Genomic DNA, 19,701 nt, shown 5'->3' on the forward strand with positions numbered 1-19,701 from the left:
TGTGTAAGCTGAACCTTACTAGACTGGCCATCTCAACTGGTCAGCTGGGTCCAGGAAGTCTCCGTCCATCGACACAGACCCTGGGTCTAGCATGCCTACAAAATGGGGACGACAATCCCCCATCCTGGTCGCCATCCCCAAAACAACATAGCATTTTAATCATGCACGACTAAGGGAGTGTTTCGGGCAATCATGCAGAACATGTTCAGCACATGCGCAAATGGGTCCTGTACCCACTATTAATAATCCTGGGCATTAGGCACAGTCGATTAATAAATGTCCTACCGGTAAGCCTGGGCATTAGGCCCAAGCTAGTACAACATTGGTGTCCTGGGTAACAGGCCTGTAGCCATTGTATTTCCAGAAGGGGGTGGAGTGCTGTCTGGCCTCCACTGTAAAAACCTGTTCCACCAAGAATACAAAATCTAGAAGAGGAGCTGGCCTGCTCTCTGTGCAGTACAGGAAGGTCTTAGTGGCACAGCTCTATATAGGCAGGCCGGTGTGTAATAGACAGTGCACCTCCTGCCCCATTTCACCCTCTAGCTACCTTCTCACCCTCTAGCTACCTACTCACCCTCTAGCTACCTTCTCCGTATTTACATTTCTCCTCTTCAATCTATCTCTATGGGTGACACTATACTAATAATGTTACTATGCCAATAATAATAATAATAATAATAACTACATTATCTTAAATTGCCAATTAGAAAACATTAAATAATAGCATAAAAAACAAACACAGATACTGTATGTAATGCCAATTTGTGCAAAATAGCTGCAACAGAATTCTTGGTTTTACAATATTATGGGTTATCTTTAGGCCTGGCCTCCTCCACCCCTAAATAGCCAGACAGTCACACACCTGTGATATTTTATTATTATAATCATTCTTATAATTAGTTATCTAATGTCTAATATGCTGTCCCTCATCCGTCTGGCCCCCACTGTGACAGCCTGTTATTCTGCCAAAAATAAATTATCTGTGAAAGGAGTTGGCCAGTTCTCTGTGCGGGATGGTATCGGGAACCGGGCACTTGGGATGCCGGTGGTTAGAAGACCGGCAGCTGCATACCAATGGTCAGGATCCCGACACCTTTTGGCTAACCCTAACCCTACCCCCCTAACCATCCCTACCTGCAGCCTAACCCTCCCCTCCTCAGCCTAACCCCCACTTCTTTGTGCCTAAACCTCCACCCTGCAGCCTAACCCTACCATACCCCCTTAGTGCCTAACTCTAACACTCCCATTTTAGTGCCTATCCCTAACACTCCCCCTGCAACCTAACCCTAACCTTTCCTCTTCCCCTCCCTGCATCCTAAGCCTAACACTCCATCTAGTGCCAAAACCTAGCCTCCCCCCCACAGCCTAACCCTCCCCTTTCCCTCCCTGCAGCCTAAGCCGATCCGTCCCTCTAGTGTCTAAACCTAACCAGCCCGCAGCCTAACCCTAACCTTCCCCCTTCCCCTCCATGCAGCCTAAGCCTATGCCTCTCTTTAGTATCTAAACCTAACCTCCCCCCCTCCCAGAGCCTAACACTAACACCCTCCAGCATGCTTACAAATGGTATGCTATCAGTCAGGATTCCGGTGCTGGTATTGTGAGCAACATCAGGATCCCGGCGTCAATTTCCCTGCCAGTGTTGGGATTCCGCCATCAGTATGCTGACTGCTGGAAACCCGACCACTGGTATGTTAACTTGTGCAGTACAGGAAGATCTTAATGGGACAGCTCTATATAGGCAGACAGGTATTAAAGAGAAAACACCTTCTGCCCCCCCCCCCCCCCACTTCTCCCTCTAGCTATTTCTCCTTTTGATTCTTTTTCCCTATCCACCTTTCACCTCTTCAATCTAACTCTACGTTTGTCTTACACTATACTAATAATGACCTATGCCAATAAAAAAAATGATTATAATAATGAAATTATCTTCAATTGCGAAACATAAAAAACAGATATATGCGGAAACATATACATACATACATACATACATACATACAAACAAACAAACAAACAAACGTAAATATACAAATACTAACATAAAAAACAAACACAGATATGTAATGCCAATTTCTGCAAAAAAAATATTATGGGTTATTTTTAGGTCTGGCCTCCACCACCCCTAAATAGCCAGCCAGTCACACTCCTTTGATATTTTATTATTATAATCATTATTATTATTATTATTAGTTATCTAATATCTAATATGCTGTCCCTCATCCATAACCTATTCATCTACCTCCTCACTTGGGATGCCAGTGACCGACAGCTGCATTGCGATGGTCAGGACCTGACAACTTTAGGTAAATATGCTAACCCTCCCCCCCACCTTCCCTACCTGTAGCCTAGGCCAATCCCTCACCTCCTCAGCCTAACCCTCCCTGCTTAGTGCCTAACCCAGAGGTTCTCAAACGCATTCCTCAAGGCACCCCAATGGTCCAGGTTTTAGGTATATCTATGGTCAGCACAGATGGCTAAATCAAATTTGCTGAGGCGCTAATTAAGTCACCTGTATCTAAGTATGGATAAACATAAATCCTAGACCATTGGGGTGCCTTGAGGATTGCTTTTGAGAAGACCGACAGCTGCATACCGATGGTCAGGATCCTGACACCTTTTGGCTAACCCTAACCCTCTACCCCCTTAACCCTCCCTACCTGCAGCCTAACCCTCCCCTCCTCAGCATAACCCTCACTTCTTAGTGCCTATACCTAACCCTCCACACTGCAGCCTAACCCTACCATACCCCCTTAGTGCCTACCTCTAACACTCCCCCTGCAACCTAACCCTAACCTTACCCCTTTCCCTCCCTGCATCCTAAGCCTAACCCTACATCTAGTGCCAAAACCTAGCCTCCCCCCAGCCTAACCCTAACCTTCCCCCTTCCCTTCCCTGCATCCTAAGCCTAACCCTCCATCTAGTGCCAAAACCTAGCCTCCCCCCCACAGCCTAACCCTCCCCTTTCCCTCCCTGCAGCCTAAGCCGATCCGTCCCTCTAGTGCCTAAACCTAACCAGCCCGCAGCCTAACCCTAAACTTCCCCCTTCCCCTCCATGCAGCCTAAGTATGCCTCTCTTTAGTATCTAAACCTAACCTCCCACCCTCCCAGAGCCTAACACTAACACTCCCCGGCATGCTTACAAATGGTATGCTATCAGTCAGGATTCCGATGCTGGTATTGTGAGCAACACAGGATCCCGGCATCAATTTCCCTACCAGTGTTGGGATTCCGCCATCAGTATGCTGACTGCTGGAAACCCGACCACTGGTATGCTAACCTGTGCAGTACAGGAAGACCTTAATGGGACAGCTCTATATAGGCAGACAGGTATTAAAGAGAAAACAACTTCTGCCCCCCCCCGCCCCCCCACTTCTCCCTCTAGCTATTTCTCCTTTTGATTATTTTTTCCCTATCCACCTTTCATCTCTTCAATCTAACTCTACGTTTGGCTTACATTATACTAATAATGACCTATGCCAATAATAATAATGATTATAATAATTAAATTATCTTCAATTGCCAATTAGAAACATAAAAAACAGATATATGTGGAAACATATACATACATACATACATACAAACAAACAAACAAACGTAAATATATAAATACTAACATAAAAAACAAACACAGATATGTAATGCCAATTTCTGCAAAAAAAAATATTATGGGTTATTTTTAGGTCTGGCCTCCACCACCCCTAAATAGCCAGCCAGTCACACTCCTTTGATATTTTATTATTATAATCATGATTATTATTATTAGTTATCTAATATCTAATATGCTGTCCCTCATCCATAACCTATTCATCTACCTCCTCACTTGGGATGCCAGTGACCGACAGCTGCATTGCGATGGTCAAGGACCTGACAACTTTAGGTAAATATGCTAACCATCCCCCCCAACTTCCCTACCTGTAGCCTAGGCCAATCCCTCACCTCCTCAGCCTAACCCTCCCTGCTTAGTGCCTAACCCAGAGGTTCTCAAACGCATTCCTCAAGGCACCCCAATAGTCCAGGTTTTAGGTATATCTATGGTCAGCACAGATGGCTAAATCAAATTTGCTGAGGTGCTAATTAAGTCACCTGTATCTAAGCATGGATAAACATAAATCCTAGACCATTAGGGTGCCTTGAGAATTGCTTTTGAGAAGACCGACAGCTGCATACCGATGGTCAGGATCCTGACACCTTTTGGCTAACCCTAACCCTCTACACCCTTAACCCTCCCTACCTGCAGCCTAACCCTAACCCTCACCTCCTCAGCATAACCCTCACTTCTTAGTGCCTATACCTAACCATCCACACTGCAGCCTAACCCTACCATACCCCCTTAGTGCCTAACTCTAACACTCCCATTTTAGTGCCTAACCCTAACACTCCCCCTGCAACCTAACCCTAACCTTCCCCCTTCCCCTCCCTGCATCCTAAGCCTAAACCTACATCTAGTGCCAAAACCTAGCCTCCCCCCCAGACTAACCATAACCTTCCCCCTTCCCCTCCCTGCATCCTAAGCCTAACCCTACATCTAGTGCCAAAACCTAGCCTCCCCCCCAGCCTAACCCTAACCTTCCCCCTTCCCCTCCCTGCATCCTAAGTCTAACCCTCCATCTAGTGCCAAAACCTAACCTCCCCCCACAGCCTAACCCTCCTCTTTACCTTCCTGCAGCCTAAACCGATCCGTCCCTCTAGTGCCTAAACCTAACCAGCCCGCAGCCTAACCCTAACCTTCCCCCTTCCCCTCCATGCAGCCTAAAGGCCCGTACACACTGGTCGATATATTGGCCGTTCTCCTGAACGGCCGATATATCGCGGGACCGTCGGCCAGTGTGTATGGCCGATACGTCTGTGAACTCCGTCGTTCACAGACATATCGCTTCGGCCGCGCAGCACAGCCGACGGCCAATATATCTACCGATATATTGGCGCGTCGATGTGTGTGTACGGGGCGGTCGGCCGACCGCTCGGACACATGCTGCGGCGGCCGGCGGTGATTGACAGTAGAACTGGGCGGGCGGGTGTACACGCCCGCCCAGTTCATGACGTCAGTCCCCGACGGATCGAGCAGTGTGTATGCTGAACACACTGCTCGATCCGTCCATAGATATATCTGCAGATCAATTGATCTGCAGATATATCTACTGGTGTGTACCCACCTTTAGCCTATGCCTCTCTTTAGTATCTAAGCCTAACCTCCCCCCCTCCCAGAGCCTAACACTAACACCCTCCGGCATGCTTACAAATGGTATGCTATCAGTCAGGATTCCGGTGCTGGTATTGTGAGCAACATCAGGATCCCGGCGTCAATTTCCCTGCCAGTGTTGGGATTCCGCCATCAGTATGCTGACTGCTGGAAACCCGACCACTGGTATGTTAACTTGTGCAGTACAGGAAGACCTTAATGGGACAGCTCTATATAGCCAGACAGGTATTAAAGAGAAAACACCTTCTGCCCCCCCCCCCCCCCACTTCTCCCTCTAGCTATTTCTCCTTTTGATTCTTTTTCCCTATCTACCTTTCACCTCTTTAATCTAACTCCACGTTTGGCTTACACTATACTAATAATGACCTATGCCAATAATAATAATGATTATACTAATGAAATTATCTTCAATTGCCAATTAGAAACATAAAAAACAGATAGATACATACATACATACAAACAAACAAACGTAAATATATAAATACTAACATAAAAAACAAACACAGATATGTAATGCCAATTTCTGCCAAAAAAATATTATGGGTTATTTTTAGGTCTGGCCTCCACCACCCCTAAATAGCCAGCCAGTCACACTCCTTTGATATTTTATTATTATAATCATTATTATTATTATTATTATTATTATTAGTTATCTAATATCTAATATGCTGTCCCTCATCCATAACCTATTCATCTACCTCCTCACTTGGGATGCCAGTGACCGACAGCTGCATTGCGGTGGTCAGGACCTGACAACTTTAGGTAAATATGCTAACCCTCCCCCCCACCTTCCCTACCTGTAGCCTAGGCCAATCCCTCACCTTCTCAGCCTAACCCTCCCTGCTTAGTGCCTAACCCAGAGGTTCTCAAACGCATTCCTCAAGGCACCCCAATGGTCCAGGTTTTAGGTATATCTATGGTCAGCACAGATGGCTAAATCAAATTTGCTGAGGTGCTAATTAAGTCACCTGTATCTAAGCATGGATAAACATAAATCCTAGACCATTGGGGTGCCTTGAGGATTGCTTTTGAGAAGACCGACAGCTGCATACCGATGGTCAGGATCCTGACACCTTTTGGCTAACCCTAACCCGCTACCCCTTTAACCCTCCCTACCTGCAGCCTAACCCTAACCCTCTCCTCCTCAGCATAACCCTCACTTCTTAGTGCCTATACCTAACCCTCCACATTGCAGCCTAACCCTACCATACCCCCTTAGTGCCTAACTCTAACACTCCCATTTTAGTGCCTAACCCCAACACTCCCCCTGCAACCTAACCCTAACCTCCCCCCTTCCCCTCCCTGCATCCTAAGCCTAACCCTCCATCTAGTGCCAAAACCTAGCCTCCCCTTAGCCTAACCTTAACCTTCCCCTCCCTGCATCCTAAGCCTAACCCTCCATCTAGTGCCAAAACCTAGCCTCCCCCCCCCCCCACAGCCTAACCCTTCCCTTTCCCTCCCTGCAGCCCAAGCCGATCCGTCCCTCTAGTGCCTAAACCTAACCAGCCCGCAGCCTAACCCTAACCTTCCCCCTTCCCCTCCATGCAGCCTAAGCCTATGCCTCTCTTTAGTATCTAAGCCTAACCTCCCCCCCTCCCAGAGCCTAACACTAACACCCTCCGGCATGCTTACAAATGGTATGCTATCAGTCAGGATTCCGGTGCTGGTATTGTGAGCAACATCAGGATCCCGGCGTCAATTTCCCTGCCAGTGTTGGGATTCCGCCATCAGCATGCTGACTGCTGGAAACCCGACCACTGGTATGCTAACCTGTGCAGTACAGGAAGATCTTAATGGGACAGCTCTATATAGGCAGACAGGTATTAAAGAGAAAACACCTTCTGCCCCCCCCCCCCCACTTCTCCCTCTAGCTATTTCTCCTTTTGATTCTTTTTCCCTATCCACCTTTCACCTCTTCAATCTAACTCTACGTTTGGCTTACACTATACTAATAATGACCTATGCCAATAATAATAATGATTATAATAATTAAATTATCTTCAATTGCCAATTGGAAACATAAAAAACAGATATATGCGGAAACATATACATACAGACAAACAAACGTAAATATACAAATGCCCCCCACTTTACCCTTTATCCGTATAGTTAAAATACACTATATTAATAATGTTATAATAGTAATAATATTAATAATAGTATTAATAATAACAATAACAGTAGTAATAATAATAATAAAAATAATAATAATAACAACAGTAATAATAATAGTAGTAATAATAATAAAAACAGTAATAATAATAATAATAATAATAATATAAATAACAATAATAATAATAATAATAATAAATAGTAATATTAATAATAATAATAATAATATTAAATAGTAATACTATTAATAATAATAATAATAATAGTAGTAGTAGTAGTAGTAGTAGTAGTAATAATAATAAAATAATAATAATAATAGTAAATAGTAATATTAATAATAATAATAATAACAACAGTAATAGTAACAATAATAAAAATAAGAATAATGATAAAAGTAAATAATAGTAATAATAATAATAATAGTAACAATAATAATAGAACATAATAGTAATAATAATAATGAAAATAATAACTATAATACCCATTTCTTCATATCTGTTTCCATCTCTAGGTGTTATGACCATCTCTTGCTGCGCTGGAAGTGGTGATCAGTGGGAGGCCCTCAAGATGGAACCCACAAATGAGAAACCTCTGAATAGCTCCTGGTCAATTTCGATTTCCCACCAATCCATTTCTGCTTCCATCCTCTTGATGTCAAACCTCCGGGAGCTGTGTGTTATGGTTGGCTACAGGGAGAAGAAACAAATGATCATCCTTGTACTGAAACCTGATTGCAAATTCACAAAAGCTAAAAGAGGTGAAAGAACAGTGTATGTACCTATGGATCCTCTGCTACCACAGACTAGTGTACAATGTACAGTATTGTAATAGTGATACAGCTTCAGCTGCTGCAGTGTAATGAGCCATGAGATACAACTGAATAAGCATAAAAATAGTGAGAAGCAGACATAAATGGAAATACCTGTTTACCAAGTTACCAGACACTTGTTGTTCTTGTATTGTGTGATATTAATAATTGACCCTAATTTTTTTCTATTGCATTAACTGGGCAAACCAGCTTTTTCATATACTTACTGGAGCAGGGATGTGTGGTGGTGTTACTCTCAGGGCTTCCAGCGAGACCCAATCAATATGCTGGAATAATGGATGCTGGCGGATGTTGCCGTTGACTCCTAACCGCCTGGAGGGATCATTACGCAGGAGCTGGAATAAAACAGAAGAAGAAATACGTTTCTCTGTTATCATCATTGCAGCACTGAGGTGTGTTTATGGGTATAAGGTGCGTGGTGCCAGGCAGTGTAACTATGGACCTGTCCCACAGGCCAGAGGGTGATGGTAAATAGCTACAATATCCTGTGGTTGGCAGAGTAACTGGAACTCTTCCATGTATGGGCTATCGTAACTGTGGGTTAAAGAACAACCTATGGGGTGTGAAATATTCAAGTAATCATATTTTTACATAACATTCTGCATGTATCATGAGTGTATCAGGATGTCTATTTATACAGTGTTGCTGATAACTATGTTTTACTTCATCCTATTTAACAAGAGTGATACCACAGAGAAATCATTGCTTTCTCCTGCAGTACCTCTATTCTCACTGCTTTCCACTGTTTCTCTAGACTTATATGGGGACAGTGGTTTTACTTAAGGTAACTTGTTAGGTGCCGCCATCTTAAGATGTTGCTCTGGATCCCCTGAGCTGAATGTCTGTGCTGGTGAAGGGCCCATTGGAGCAGCGTTAGGCTGCTGTGAGAGGATGAAGCCACTATATAGTAGTCAGGATTTCACATGGACTTCTCTGGGATACTGTAAGAATACTGTACGGGTGCGGCTACATTATGTTCTGCTGCAATATGCAGTGACACATAATGCTGCTGCTGCACCACCAATGATGTCATTAGGTCCCTAAGGCTAGTTAGATGTGTGTACTGTAGAGCAGAATGCTATAGTATAGACTCAGAGACCTTATGTATTTACCTGTTGAACGATGTCTTCAGCAGCAGCTCCTGCTTTGAGTAACAGTCTAGGATGGTATTTAGACGTTCTGGTAATCATTTCGTTGATGATAATGCCAAATGAATACCAATCCACTCCAGCGTTATATGGCTCTTCCGCCAGCATCTAACATAAGAGAGAGACATTATATCACATTGTTGCTCTGTGATTAGTGTATATATTAATGTGTCATTGGCGCTGGCTTTCTGTAATTATCACCAAACCTTACAGTAGGGAACACTGGGATTCTCTTTTGGCTTTATGTAGAATGAGCACTAGGCCAATCTGCAGAGTCTCTTTGTCTGACTCTGATCTCACACGGATGCAGAGATGTGTGACTCTGTCACCCCTCCTGCTGCTGGATATGCTGGTCACTGGCGCTATCATTTACAGTATAATAACAATGTGTTCGCGCAACTCTGAACAGATGCAGATCGGAAACAAGACGCATTTATGTCTGAGAAAGCCGTAGTAATTTACTGATGATGAGGATGATGATGATGATGATGATGATAATCACCTGAACTAGAAAACTACTTGGGTGACTGTGATGACTGCGCTTATGCTGACGGGACTTATAATGTTTATTGTGTGTTGTAACCATTTCTTACCTCCATACACGAGATGAAGAGTTTTCTGATGTCTGAGAGATTTTACGTTTAATTGACACCTAATAGCAGCAATGCAGATTTCACAACCAAAGCAAACTGTAAAAAAATAAGATTTTACTCACCGGTAAATCTATTTCTCGTAGTCCGTAGTGGATGCTGGGACTCCGTAAGGACCATGGGGAATAGCAGCTCCGCAGGAGACTGGGCACAACTAAAGAAAGCTTTAGGACTACCTGGTGTGCACTGGCTCCTCCCCCTATGACCCTCCTCCAGACGTCAGTTAGGATACTGTGCCTGGAAGAGCTGACACAATAAGGAAGGATTTTGAATCCCGGGTAAGACTCATACCAGCCACACCAATCACACCGTACAACTCGTGATATTATACCCAGTTAACAGTATGACAACAACGGAGCCTCTGCACAGATGGCTCTCAATAATAACCCTTTAGTTAACAATAACTATGTACAAGTTTTGCAGACAATCCGCACTTGGGATGGGCGCCCAGCATCCACTACGGACTACGAGAAATAGATTTACCGGTGAGTAAAATCTTATTTTCTCTGACGTCCTAAGTGGATGCTGGGACTCCGTAAGGACCATGGGGATTATAGCAAAGCTCCCAAACGGGCGGGAGAGTGCGGATGACTCTGCAGCACCGAATGAGCGAACTCCAGGTCCTCCTCAGCCAGGGTGTCAAACTTGTAAAATCTTGCAAATGTGTTTGACCCCGACCAAGTAGCAGCTCGGCAAAGTTGTAAAGCCGAGACCCCTCGGGCAGCCGCCCAAGAAGAGCCCACCTTCCGCGTGGAATGGGCTTTTACAGATCTAGGATGCGGCAGTGCCGCCGCAGAATGTGCAAGCTGAATTGTGCTACATATCCAGCAAGCAATAGTCTGCTTTGAATCAGGAGCACCCATCTTGTTTGGTGCGTAGAGGATAAACAGCGAGTCAGTTTTCCTGACTCCAGCCGTTCTGGAAACATACATTTTCAGGGCCCTGACTACATCCAGCAACTTGGAATCCTCCAAGTCCCGAGTAGCCATAGGCACCACAATAGGTTGGTTCAAATTAAACGCTGAAACCACCTTAGGCAGAAATTGGGGACGAGTCCTCAATTCCGCCCTATCCATATGGAAAATCAGATAAGGGCTTTTACATGACAAAGCCGCCAACTCTGACACACGCCTGGCCGAAGCCAGGGCCAATAGCATGACCACTTTCCACGTGAGATATTTTAACTCCACGTTGAGATCCCAAGGTGCCACTGGAGGCACAAAAGGAGGCTGAATATGCAGCACTCCTTTAACAAAAGTCTGAACTTCCGGCAGGGAAGCCAGTTCTTTTTGGAAGAAAATCGACAGAGCCGAAATCTGGACCTTAATGGACCCCAATTTGAGGCCCATAGTCACCCCTGACTGTAGGAAGTGCAGGAATCGACCCAGTTGAAATTCCTCCGTTGGGGCATTCCTGGCCTCACACCAAGCAACATATTTTCGCCATATGCGGTAATAATGTTTTGCGGTCACGTCCTTCCTGGCTTTGATCAGCGTAGGAATGACTTCCTCCGGAATGCCCTTTTCCTTCAGGATCCGGTGTTCAACCGCCATGCCGTCAAACGCAGCCGCGGTAAGTCTTGGAACAGACAAGGCCCCTGCTGCAGCAGGTCTTGTCTGAGCGGTAGAGGCCATGGGTCCTCTGAGATCATTTCTTGAAGTTCTGGGTACCAAGCTCTTCTTGGCCAATCCGGAACAATGAGTATAGTTCTTACTCTTCTCCTTCTTATTATCCCCAGCACCCTTGGTATGAGAGGAAGAGGAGGAAACACATAAACCGACCAGTACAACCACGGTGTCACTAGAGCATCCACCGCTATCGCCTGAGGGTCCCTTGACCTGGCGCAATAGTTTTCTAGCTTTTTGTTGAGGCGGGACGCCATCATGCCCACCTGTGGCCATTCCCATCGGTTTGTAATCAGCCGGAAGACTTCTGGATGAAGTCCCCACTCTCCCGGGTGGAGGTCGTGTCTGCTGAGGAAGTCTGCTTCCCAGTTGTCCACTCCCGGAATAAACACTGCCGACAGTGCTAACACGTGATTTCCCATCGGAGAATCCTCGTGGCTTCTGCCATCGCCATCCTGCTTCTCGTGCCGCCCTGTCGGTTTACATGGGCAACCGCCGTGATGTTGTCTGACTGAATCAGTACTGGCTGACTTTGAAGCAGGGGTCTTGCCTGACTTAGGGCATTGTAATTGGCTCTTAGTTCCAGAATATTTATGTGTAGGGACATTTCCTGGCTTGACCACCTGGAAATTTCTTCCCTGTGTGACTGCTCCCCAGCCTCGAAGGCTGGCGTCCGTGGTTACCAGGACCTAGTCCTGTATGCCGAATCTGCGGCCCTCCAGAAGATGAGCGCTCTGCAGCCACCACAGTAGAGACACCCTGGTCCTTGCAGACAGGGTTATCCTCTGATGCATCTGAAGATGCGATCCGGACCACTTGTCCAACAGATCCCACTGAAAGATCCGTGCATGGAACCTTCCGAACGGAATTGCTTCGTAAGAAGCTACCATCTTTCACAGGACTCGCGTGCAGTGGTGCACCGACACCTGTTTTGGTCTTAGGAGGTCTCTGACTAGCGATGACAACTCCTTGTCCTTCTCCTCCGGGAGAAACACCCTTTTCTGTTCTGTGTCCAGAACCATCCCCAGGAACAATAGACGTGTTGCAGGAACCAGCTGCGACTTTGGAATATCCAGGATCCTGCCGTGCTGTTGTAGCACCTGCCGAGCAAGTGCTACTCCGATCAACAACTGTTCCTTGGACCTCGCCTTTATCAGGAGATTGTCCAAGTACGGGATAATTATAACTCCCTTTTTTCGCAGGAGTATCATCATCTCGGCCATTACCTTGGTAAACACCCTCGGTGCCGTGGACAGACCAAACGGCAGCGTCTGGAATTGGTAATGACAGTCCTGTACCACAAATCTGAGGTACTCCTGGTGAGGAGAGTAAATGGGGACATGCAGGTAAGCATCCTTGATGTCCAGTGATACCATGTAATCCCCTTCCTCCAGGCTTGAGATAACCGCCCTGAGCGATTCCATCTTGAACTTGAACCGTTTTATATACGTGTTCAAAGATTTTAAATTTAAAATGGGTCTCACCGAACCGTCCGGTTTCGGTACCACAAACATTGTGGAATAGTAACCCCTCCCTTGTTGAAGGAGGGGTACCTTGACTATCACCTGCTGCGAATACAGCTTGTGAATTGCCTCTATCACAGCCTCCCTGTCCAAGGGAGACGTTGGCAAGGCAGATTTTAGGAAACGGCGAGGGGGAGACGTCTCGAATTCCAGCTTGTATCCCTGAGACACTACTTGTAGAATCCAGGGATCCACCTGTGAGCAAGCCCACTGATCGCTGAAGCACTTGAGACGGGCCCCCACCGCAGCTGGCTCCGCGGAGGAATCGGGGGAGGACTTTTGTTCCTGGGAACTGGCTGTATTTTGCAGCTTTTTCCCTCTACCTCTGCCTCTGGGCAGAAAGGACGCGCCTTTAACCCGCTTGCCTTTCTGGGGCCGAAAGGACTGTACCTGATAATACGGTGCTTTCTTTTGCTGTGAGGGGACATGGGGTAAAAATGCTGATTTTCCAGCTGTCGCTGTGGAAACTAGGTCCGAGAGACCATCCCCAAATAACTCCTCACCCTTGTAAGGCAAAACTTCCATGTGCCTTTTAGAATCTGCATCCCCTGTCCACTGCCGGGTCCATAAACCCCTTCTGGCAGAAATGGACAGTGCATTTATTCTAGATGCCAGTCGGCAAATATCCCTCTGTGCATCTCTCATATACAGAACCGCGTCTTTTATATGCTCTATGGTTAGCAATATAGTGTCCCTGTCTAAGGTATCAATATTTTCTGACAGGGAATCTGACCACGCAGCTGCAGCACTGCACATCCATGCTGAAGCAATAGCTGGTCGCAGTATAATGCCTGAGTATGTATAAACAGACTTCAGGATAGCCTCCTGCTTTCTATCGGCAGGTTCCTTGAGGGCGGCCGTGTCCGGAGACGGCAGTGCCACCTTCTTTGATAGTCGTATGAGCGCTTTATCCACCCTAGGGGGTGTCTCCCAGTGTAACCTGTCCTCTGGCGGGAAAGGGTACGCTATTAGTAACTTTTTAGAAATTACCAGTTTCTTATCAGGGGAAGCCCACGCTTCTTCACACACTTCATTTAATTTATCAGATGGGGGAAAAACCACTGGTAGTTTTTTCTCCCCAAACATTATACCCTTTTTTGTGGTACCTGGGGTAACATCAGAAATGTGCAAGACATTTTTCATTGCCGCAATCATATAACTGGTGGCTCTATTGGAATGTACAGTAGTCTCCTCGTCGTCGACACTGGAGTCGGTATCCGTGTCGACGTCTGTGTCTGCCATCTGAGGTAGCGGGCGTTTTAGAGCCCCTGATGGCTTTTGAGACGCATGGGCAGGCACGAGCTGAGAAGCCGGCTGTCCCACATATGTTATGTCGTCAAATCTCTTATGTAAAGAGTCGACACTGTCACGTAATTCCTTCCACATTACCATCCATTCAGGTGTCGGCCCCACAGGGGGTGACATCACATTTATCGGCACATGCTCCGCCTCCACATAAGCCTCCTCATCAAACATGTCGACACAGCCGTACCGACACACCGCACACACACACAGGAAATGCTCTGACTGAGGACAGGACCCCACAAAAGCCCTTTGGGGAGACAGAGGGAGAGTATGCCAGCACACACCAGAGCGCTATATAACACAGGGATTAACACTATAACTGAGTGATTTTTCCCCTATAGCTGCTTATATATATGTAATACTGCGCCTAAATTTAGTGCCCCCCTCTCTTTTTAACCCTTTGAGCCTGAAAACTACAGGGGAGAGCCTGGGGAGCTGTCTTCCAGCTGCACTGTGAAGAGAAAATGGCGCCAGTGTGCTGAGGGAGATAGCCCCGCCCCTATTTCAACTGACTTTCTCCCGCTTTTACTGGATCTCTGGCAGGGGTATTTTTACACCTATATAGCCTTCCTGACTATATATGGTGTAGATTTGCCAGCCAAGGTATATTATATTGCTGCTCAGGGCGCCCCCCCCCCAGCGCCCTGCACCCATCAGTGACCGGAGTGTGAGGTGTGCATGAGGAGCAATGGCGCACAGCTGCAGTGCTGTGCGCTACCTTGTTGAAGACCGAAGTCTTCTGCCGCCGATTTTCTGGACCAACTTCTTGCTTCTGGCTCTGTAAGGGGGACGGCGGCGCGGCTCCGGGACCGGACGATCGAGGTCGGGCCCTGTGTTCGATCCCTCTGGAGCTAATGGTGTCCAGTAGCCTAAGAAGCCCAAGCTAGCTGCAAGCAGGTAGGTTCGCTTCTTCTCCCCTTAGTCCCTCGTAGCAGTGAGTCTGTTGCCAGCAGATCTCACTGAAAATAAAAAACCTAAACTATTACTTTCTTTCTAGGAGCTCAGGAGAGCCTCCTAGTGTGCATCCAGCTCGGCCGGGCACAAGATTCTAACTGACGTCTGGAGGAGGGTCATAGGGGGAGGAGCCAGTGCACACCAGGTAGTCCTAAAGCTTTCTTTAGTTGTGCCCAGTCTCCTGCGGAGCCGCTATTCCCCATGGTTCTTACGGAGTCCCAGCATCCACTTAGGACGTCAGAGAAACATTGGTTAGAAATGTATATATAAATGTATGTGAGGTTTGCCAGGCGTAAACCAGACGCATATATTGCTGACACAGAGCGGTACGGCTCAGCACACACACAGGAATATGCTCATGTTCTGTGCATTGTTTTCCTGTGTGTACATTGCGGTCCTTCTGTGGCCAACTCTGCGTTTGTGCTGTATAATAATAATGGAGATACTGCGCTTGTCAGAATAACTGGTTATTACACCATCATTTTAAGAATTTCTTACTGGATTTTTTTCAAAACTCCATCCCATGGTGCTGAGAACAATGTATATTACTGCAACAATGTATATTATAGTAAATGTTTGTGGGCGTGACTAGGGAGAGCCAGTTACCTCAGCAGCAATCACTGCGTATCCGGGATTACTGACAGACCAGACACAGGACTGATGATCCGCAGTCCTGACTGTCTGGTGTAACCCTAATGCCACAGTAGCTGAATGGTCAGTAGAGGCTGAGATTGTGCAGCTGATGTAAGTCTCTAGCATTACTTATTTGTCATTATTATTACACGATGTACTGGGAATTCTACATGACATTTAGAAGAAATGTGTTCACTTGTGTATCAACTAAACGCTGAGGTAAAGTTAAAAGCGACTTTATGACCCTAGATCTATTCAATACATTGCTATAAATATAGTATATGCTCAGAAAACAGTAATAATATATTTTAGCCCTCACCTCTGGAGCTATATATCCAGGGGTCCCAGCGTATTCTGTGGCGGTCTGGTCACCAAAGATGTTCTCTATTGCTATTCCAAAGTCCGCAATTTGTAGATGACCAGATGCCGCCATCAAGATGTTCTCCGGTTTTAGGTCTCTAAATAGAAAGATTTGTAATGAATGTTAGCTGTATTGTCTAGTGAGAGTGATATATACATATATATATATATATATATATATACTGTATATATAAATATATATACACACTAGCACCACCTAGTGATAACGGTGACTTCAGTACTAACTTTGGGGTCCTATGTGATATATATATATATATATATATATATAAATATACAGTCCATGTATTCCGGCTCTCCATTGAATGTAAACAACTGCTCCGGGTGCCTCTGTAGCACAATTACATACCCATACAATAGACGTGGCACTCCTGGAGTCTTGTACAATGAAACTCATAAGCAGGCAGTTTAGTAGGACAACAACGTTTCAATGCCGAATTTATTTGGGCATTTTCCTCAGGTTACAAACATACACAAAACAACATCTTACCTATAAAGACGACTAATCACCCAGGTGCTCGTGCCGCGTGTAGCGTGTGGGGCGGCGTCCGCTCCGTCCGGCGCAGCTACAATGACGTCATGATACGTCACTTCCCCTATGTGCATCCCGTCACCATGGATACCTACACAACACAGGCTGGTTACCTAGATACAACAAGTCGCGCTGATCGCGTGTGCCATATGATACAACTATTATGATACTGTCGTCTTCAAAATGTATCTATAGCAACCTAATAACAAGATGTAAACTAATTGCCAGCTGAAATACACATACAAAGAATAGTGGCCTAACATATAATGTAAAATGTGGGCAATCGTGCCATGTGCATAAATCAATCTACTCTGATATTATGAGAAGCATAGGAATAAAGCCTGTGGCCATGATGTGTACCATCAAAAAGGGGCATTAATGTAATCCATGTTACAAAGTAGGTATAGGAAAATCACAATACTCATATTGATGATCATATCACCCTACTGACCTAGTAAACCTAGGTGAGCTAATGCATGCTCATAAGGAATTGCTAAATAGAATCAGATATGTACCGCCACCTAGTGGGCACATATCAATCAAAAATAAAGCCAGGCAGTTACATGTATGGGAAAAGAACCCGGGCTGGCTTGCTAAAAAAATATAGTCTAAAGAGACAAAAAAGACAAAAAACGAAGCTAGCTGTATAAATTATAAAAAACTATTAAAGCCCTGAGACTCGTTAAGACCGTTCGGATGAATAGTACCCAACCGGTAGATCCAACGAGCCTCTAGTCTCAGGAGTTTGCCACCCCGATCACCACCTCTGATGGAAGCCGGTACGTGATCTATCATTCGGTATTTAAGCGTGGTGAGGGGGTGCTTCCAATGGGCAAAGTGCCTGGCCACTGGCTGTTCACTAGAACCCTTGTTGATTGCTATTTTGATAGCTGATCTGTGGGCTGCCATACGTTCCTTAAACATACGTTCTGTTTTGCCAATATATGACAGCCCACAGGGGCATATCAGTTGGTATATGACAAATTTGGATGAACATGTGAGCGTATGGGCAATGTACATGGTTTTGCCAGACTGAGGGTGTTGGAATGTTTCTCCTGGTATTAAAAACTGGCAGGTGGTGCATGTGCATCGAATGCATCCCTTTTTGTGGAACAAGACCTGAGTGGATGTTTTTTGGGAGACATCTGTTTTAACAAGGATGTCTCTCAAGTTTTTATTGCGCTTGTAGCAAGACATCAGTTTGGTGTTTTGTAAGCCCAATTCGGGGTCACTCTGAACAATGGGCCACAATTTTTTAGAGATCTGGTTGATCCCTGTACTTGCAGCATGGTATTGTACCACCCAAGGGATCATGGGACTAGTTGTAGAGGGGTATCGGATGGCCTTATGAGTGTGTCCCGATCTAATAATAGAACCTTCTCCTTAGCTGCTTTAAGGAGATGCATGGGGTATCCCCGTTGGGCAAACTGTTCAACCATCTCATCCATCTGCACCTCCGCCTTGGCGGGGTCAGAAGTAATGCGTCTGACTCGAAGGAGCTGGGAGTAGGGCAAGCCTTTTTTAAGTGGCTGTGGATGGAAACTCTTATAGTGCAGCATATTATTTTTGTCGGTGGTTTTGGCATATAAGGAGGTAGTAATTTTACCTTGTTCAAGGGCAATATGTACATCTAAATAATTGATGGCATATTCACTGATGGTGTACGTTAATTTAATTGGGTGCTGCAACCTATTATGAGTTTCAATAACCTGCTCAAGCTTACTTTTCGGACCCTGCCAGATTAACAGTAGGTCGTCGATGTACCGACAATAAAACAAGATATTATTTGCCACCTCGGAATCTGAAAAGAAAATTTCCTGTTCTACATGAAACATGAAGACGTTAGAGTATGCCGGAGCCACAGGGGACCCCATGGCACACCCCTTCTGTTGCAGATAAATCTGACCGTCATATAAGAAAAAAAAATTTTGTAGGGTCATTTGTAATAATTGTATACACAATTTAATGCTGTTACCCTGGAATGCACTATGATTGCTCAAAAATTGCTCCATGATTTCTAAACCCATCTCATGGGGGATCACCGTATATAAATTTTGAACATCAATACTACATAATAATATATTGTCATCAAATGTGGGTAATTGGTGTAACTTCTGCAATAATGTAGTGGTGTCTAACAAAAAACGTGGATGCATTTGTATACAGGGTTGAAGCAGAGAATCTAAGTATAGTGCAGTGGGTTGAAATAGGGATGATCGGGCAGAGATAATGGGACGTCCTGGTGGATTATTCAATGACTTGTGGATTTTCGGTGTAGTGTACAACAGGGGCATGACGGGGTGTGCTGGAATAAGTGCATTGCGTATAACTTTAGATAATGTACCCTCCTGTACTGCACTATCCAATAGTAAAGTGAGTTGGCTCTTAAATTCGGTAGTAGGATCTTTAGACAACAAACAATAAGTCTCTTGATCTTGTAGTTGGCGTGTAATTTCCTCTTTATAGTCCTTTTTATTCTGAATAACTAAAGCCCCGCCCTTATCTGCGGGGCGAAAAATAAGTTCATCCTGCGCTGCCAGATGATGTAAGGCTTCGTTCTCGGCTTTGGATAAGTTATAGCGTATCTGAGGCATCTCAGTTACATACGCACTGGTTTGATCATCCAACAATCTGCCGAATGTTTTAATTGAAGCGTTCTGGGATTGAGGTTCAAATTTGGATTTAGGCAGGATCTGTTGGAGTTTAGGAGGAATTTCTGATTCTATTAATGAAGGTGTCTGTTTATGAAAATGTTCTTTCAGTTTCAATTGCCGTTGCAACCGGTATTTTTCTATTTGCCAACTGAATGGATCAC

At 45.3% G+C, this 19,701-nt stretch overlaps 1 protein-coding gene across 1 annotated transcript; it reads right to left on the reverse strand.

Moving 5' to 3' along the window:
- Positions 1-9,431: 9,431 nt before the first annotated feature.
- LOC134968912 (calcium-dependent protein kinase C-like) lies at positions 9,432-19,640 on the reverse strand. The gene is made up of 3 exons (XM_063944485.1): positions 16,845-19,640; positions 16,296-16,434; positions 9,432-9,975 (listed from the first exon to the last, which is right to left on the reverse strand). Exons 1-3 carry the CDS (start codon positions 16,958-16,960, stop codon positions 9,928-9,930), a joined length of 303 nt encoding a protein of 100 aa, XP_063800555.1. The 5' UTR covers positions 16,961-19,640; the 3' UTR covers positions 9,432-9,927.
- Between the last annotated feature and the right edge of the window lie 61 nt (positions 19,641-19,701).

Source organism: Pseudophryne corroboree, chromosome 11, assembly GCF_028390025.1.
Source record: "Pseudophryne corroboree isolate aPseCor3 chromosome 11, aPseCor3.hap2, whole genome shotgun sequence".
Classification (NCBI taxonomy): domain Eukaryota; kingdom Metazoa; phylum Chordata; class Amphibia; order Anura; family Myobatrachidae; genus Pseudophryne; species Pseudophryne corroboree.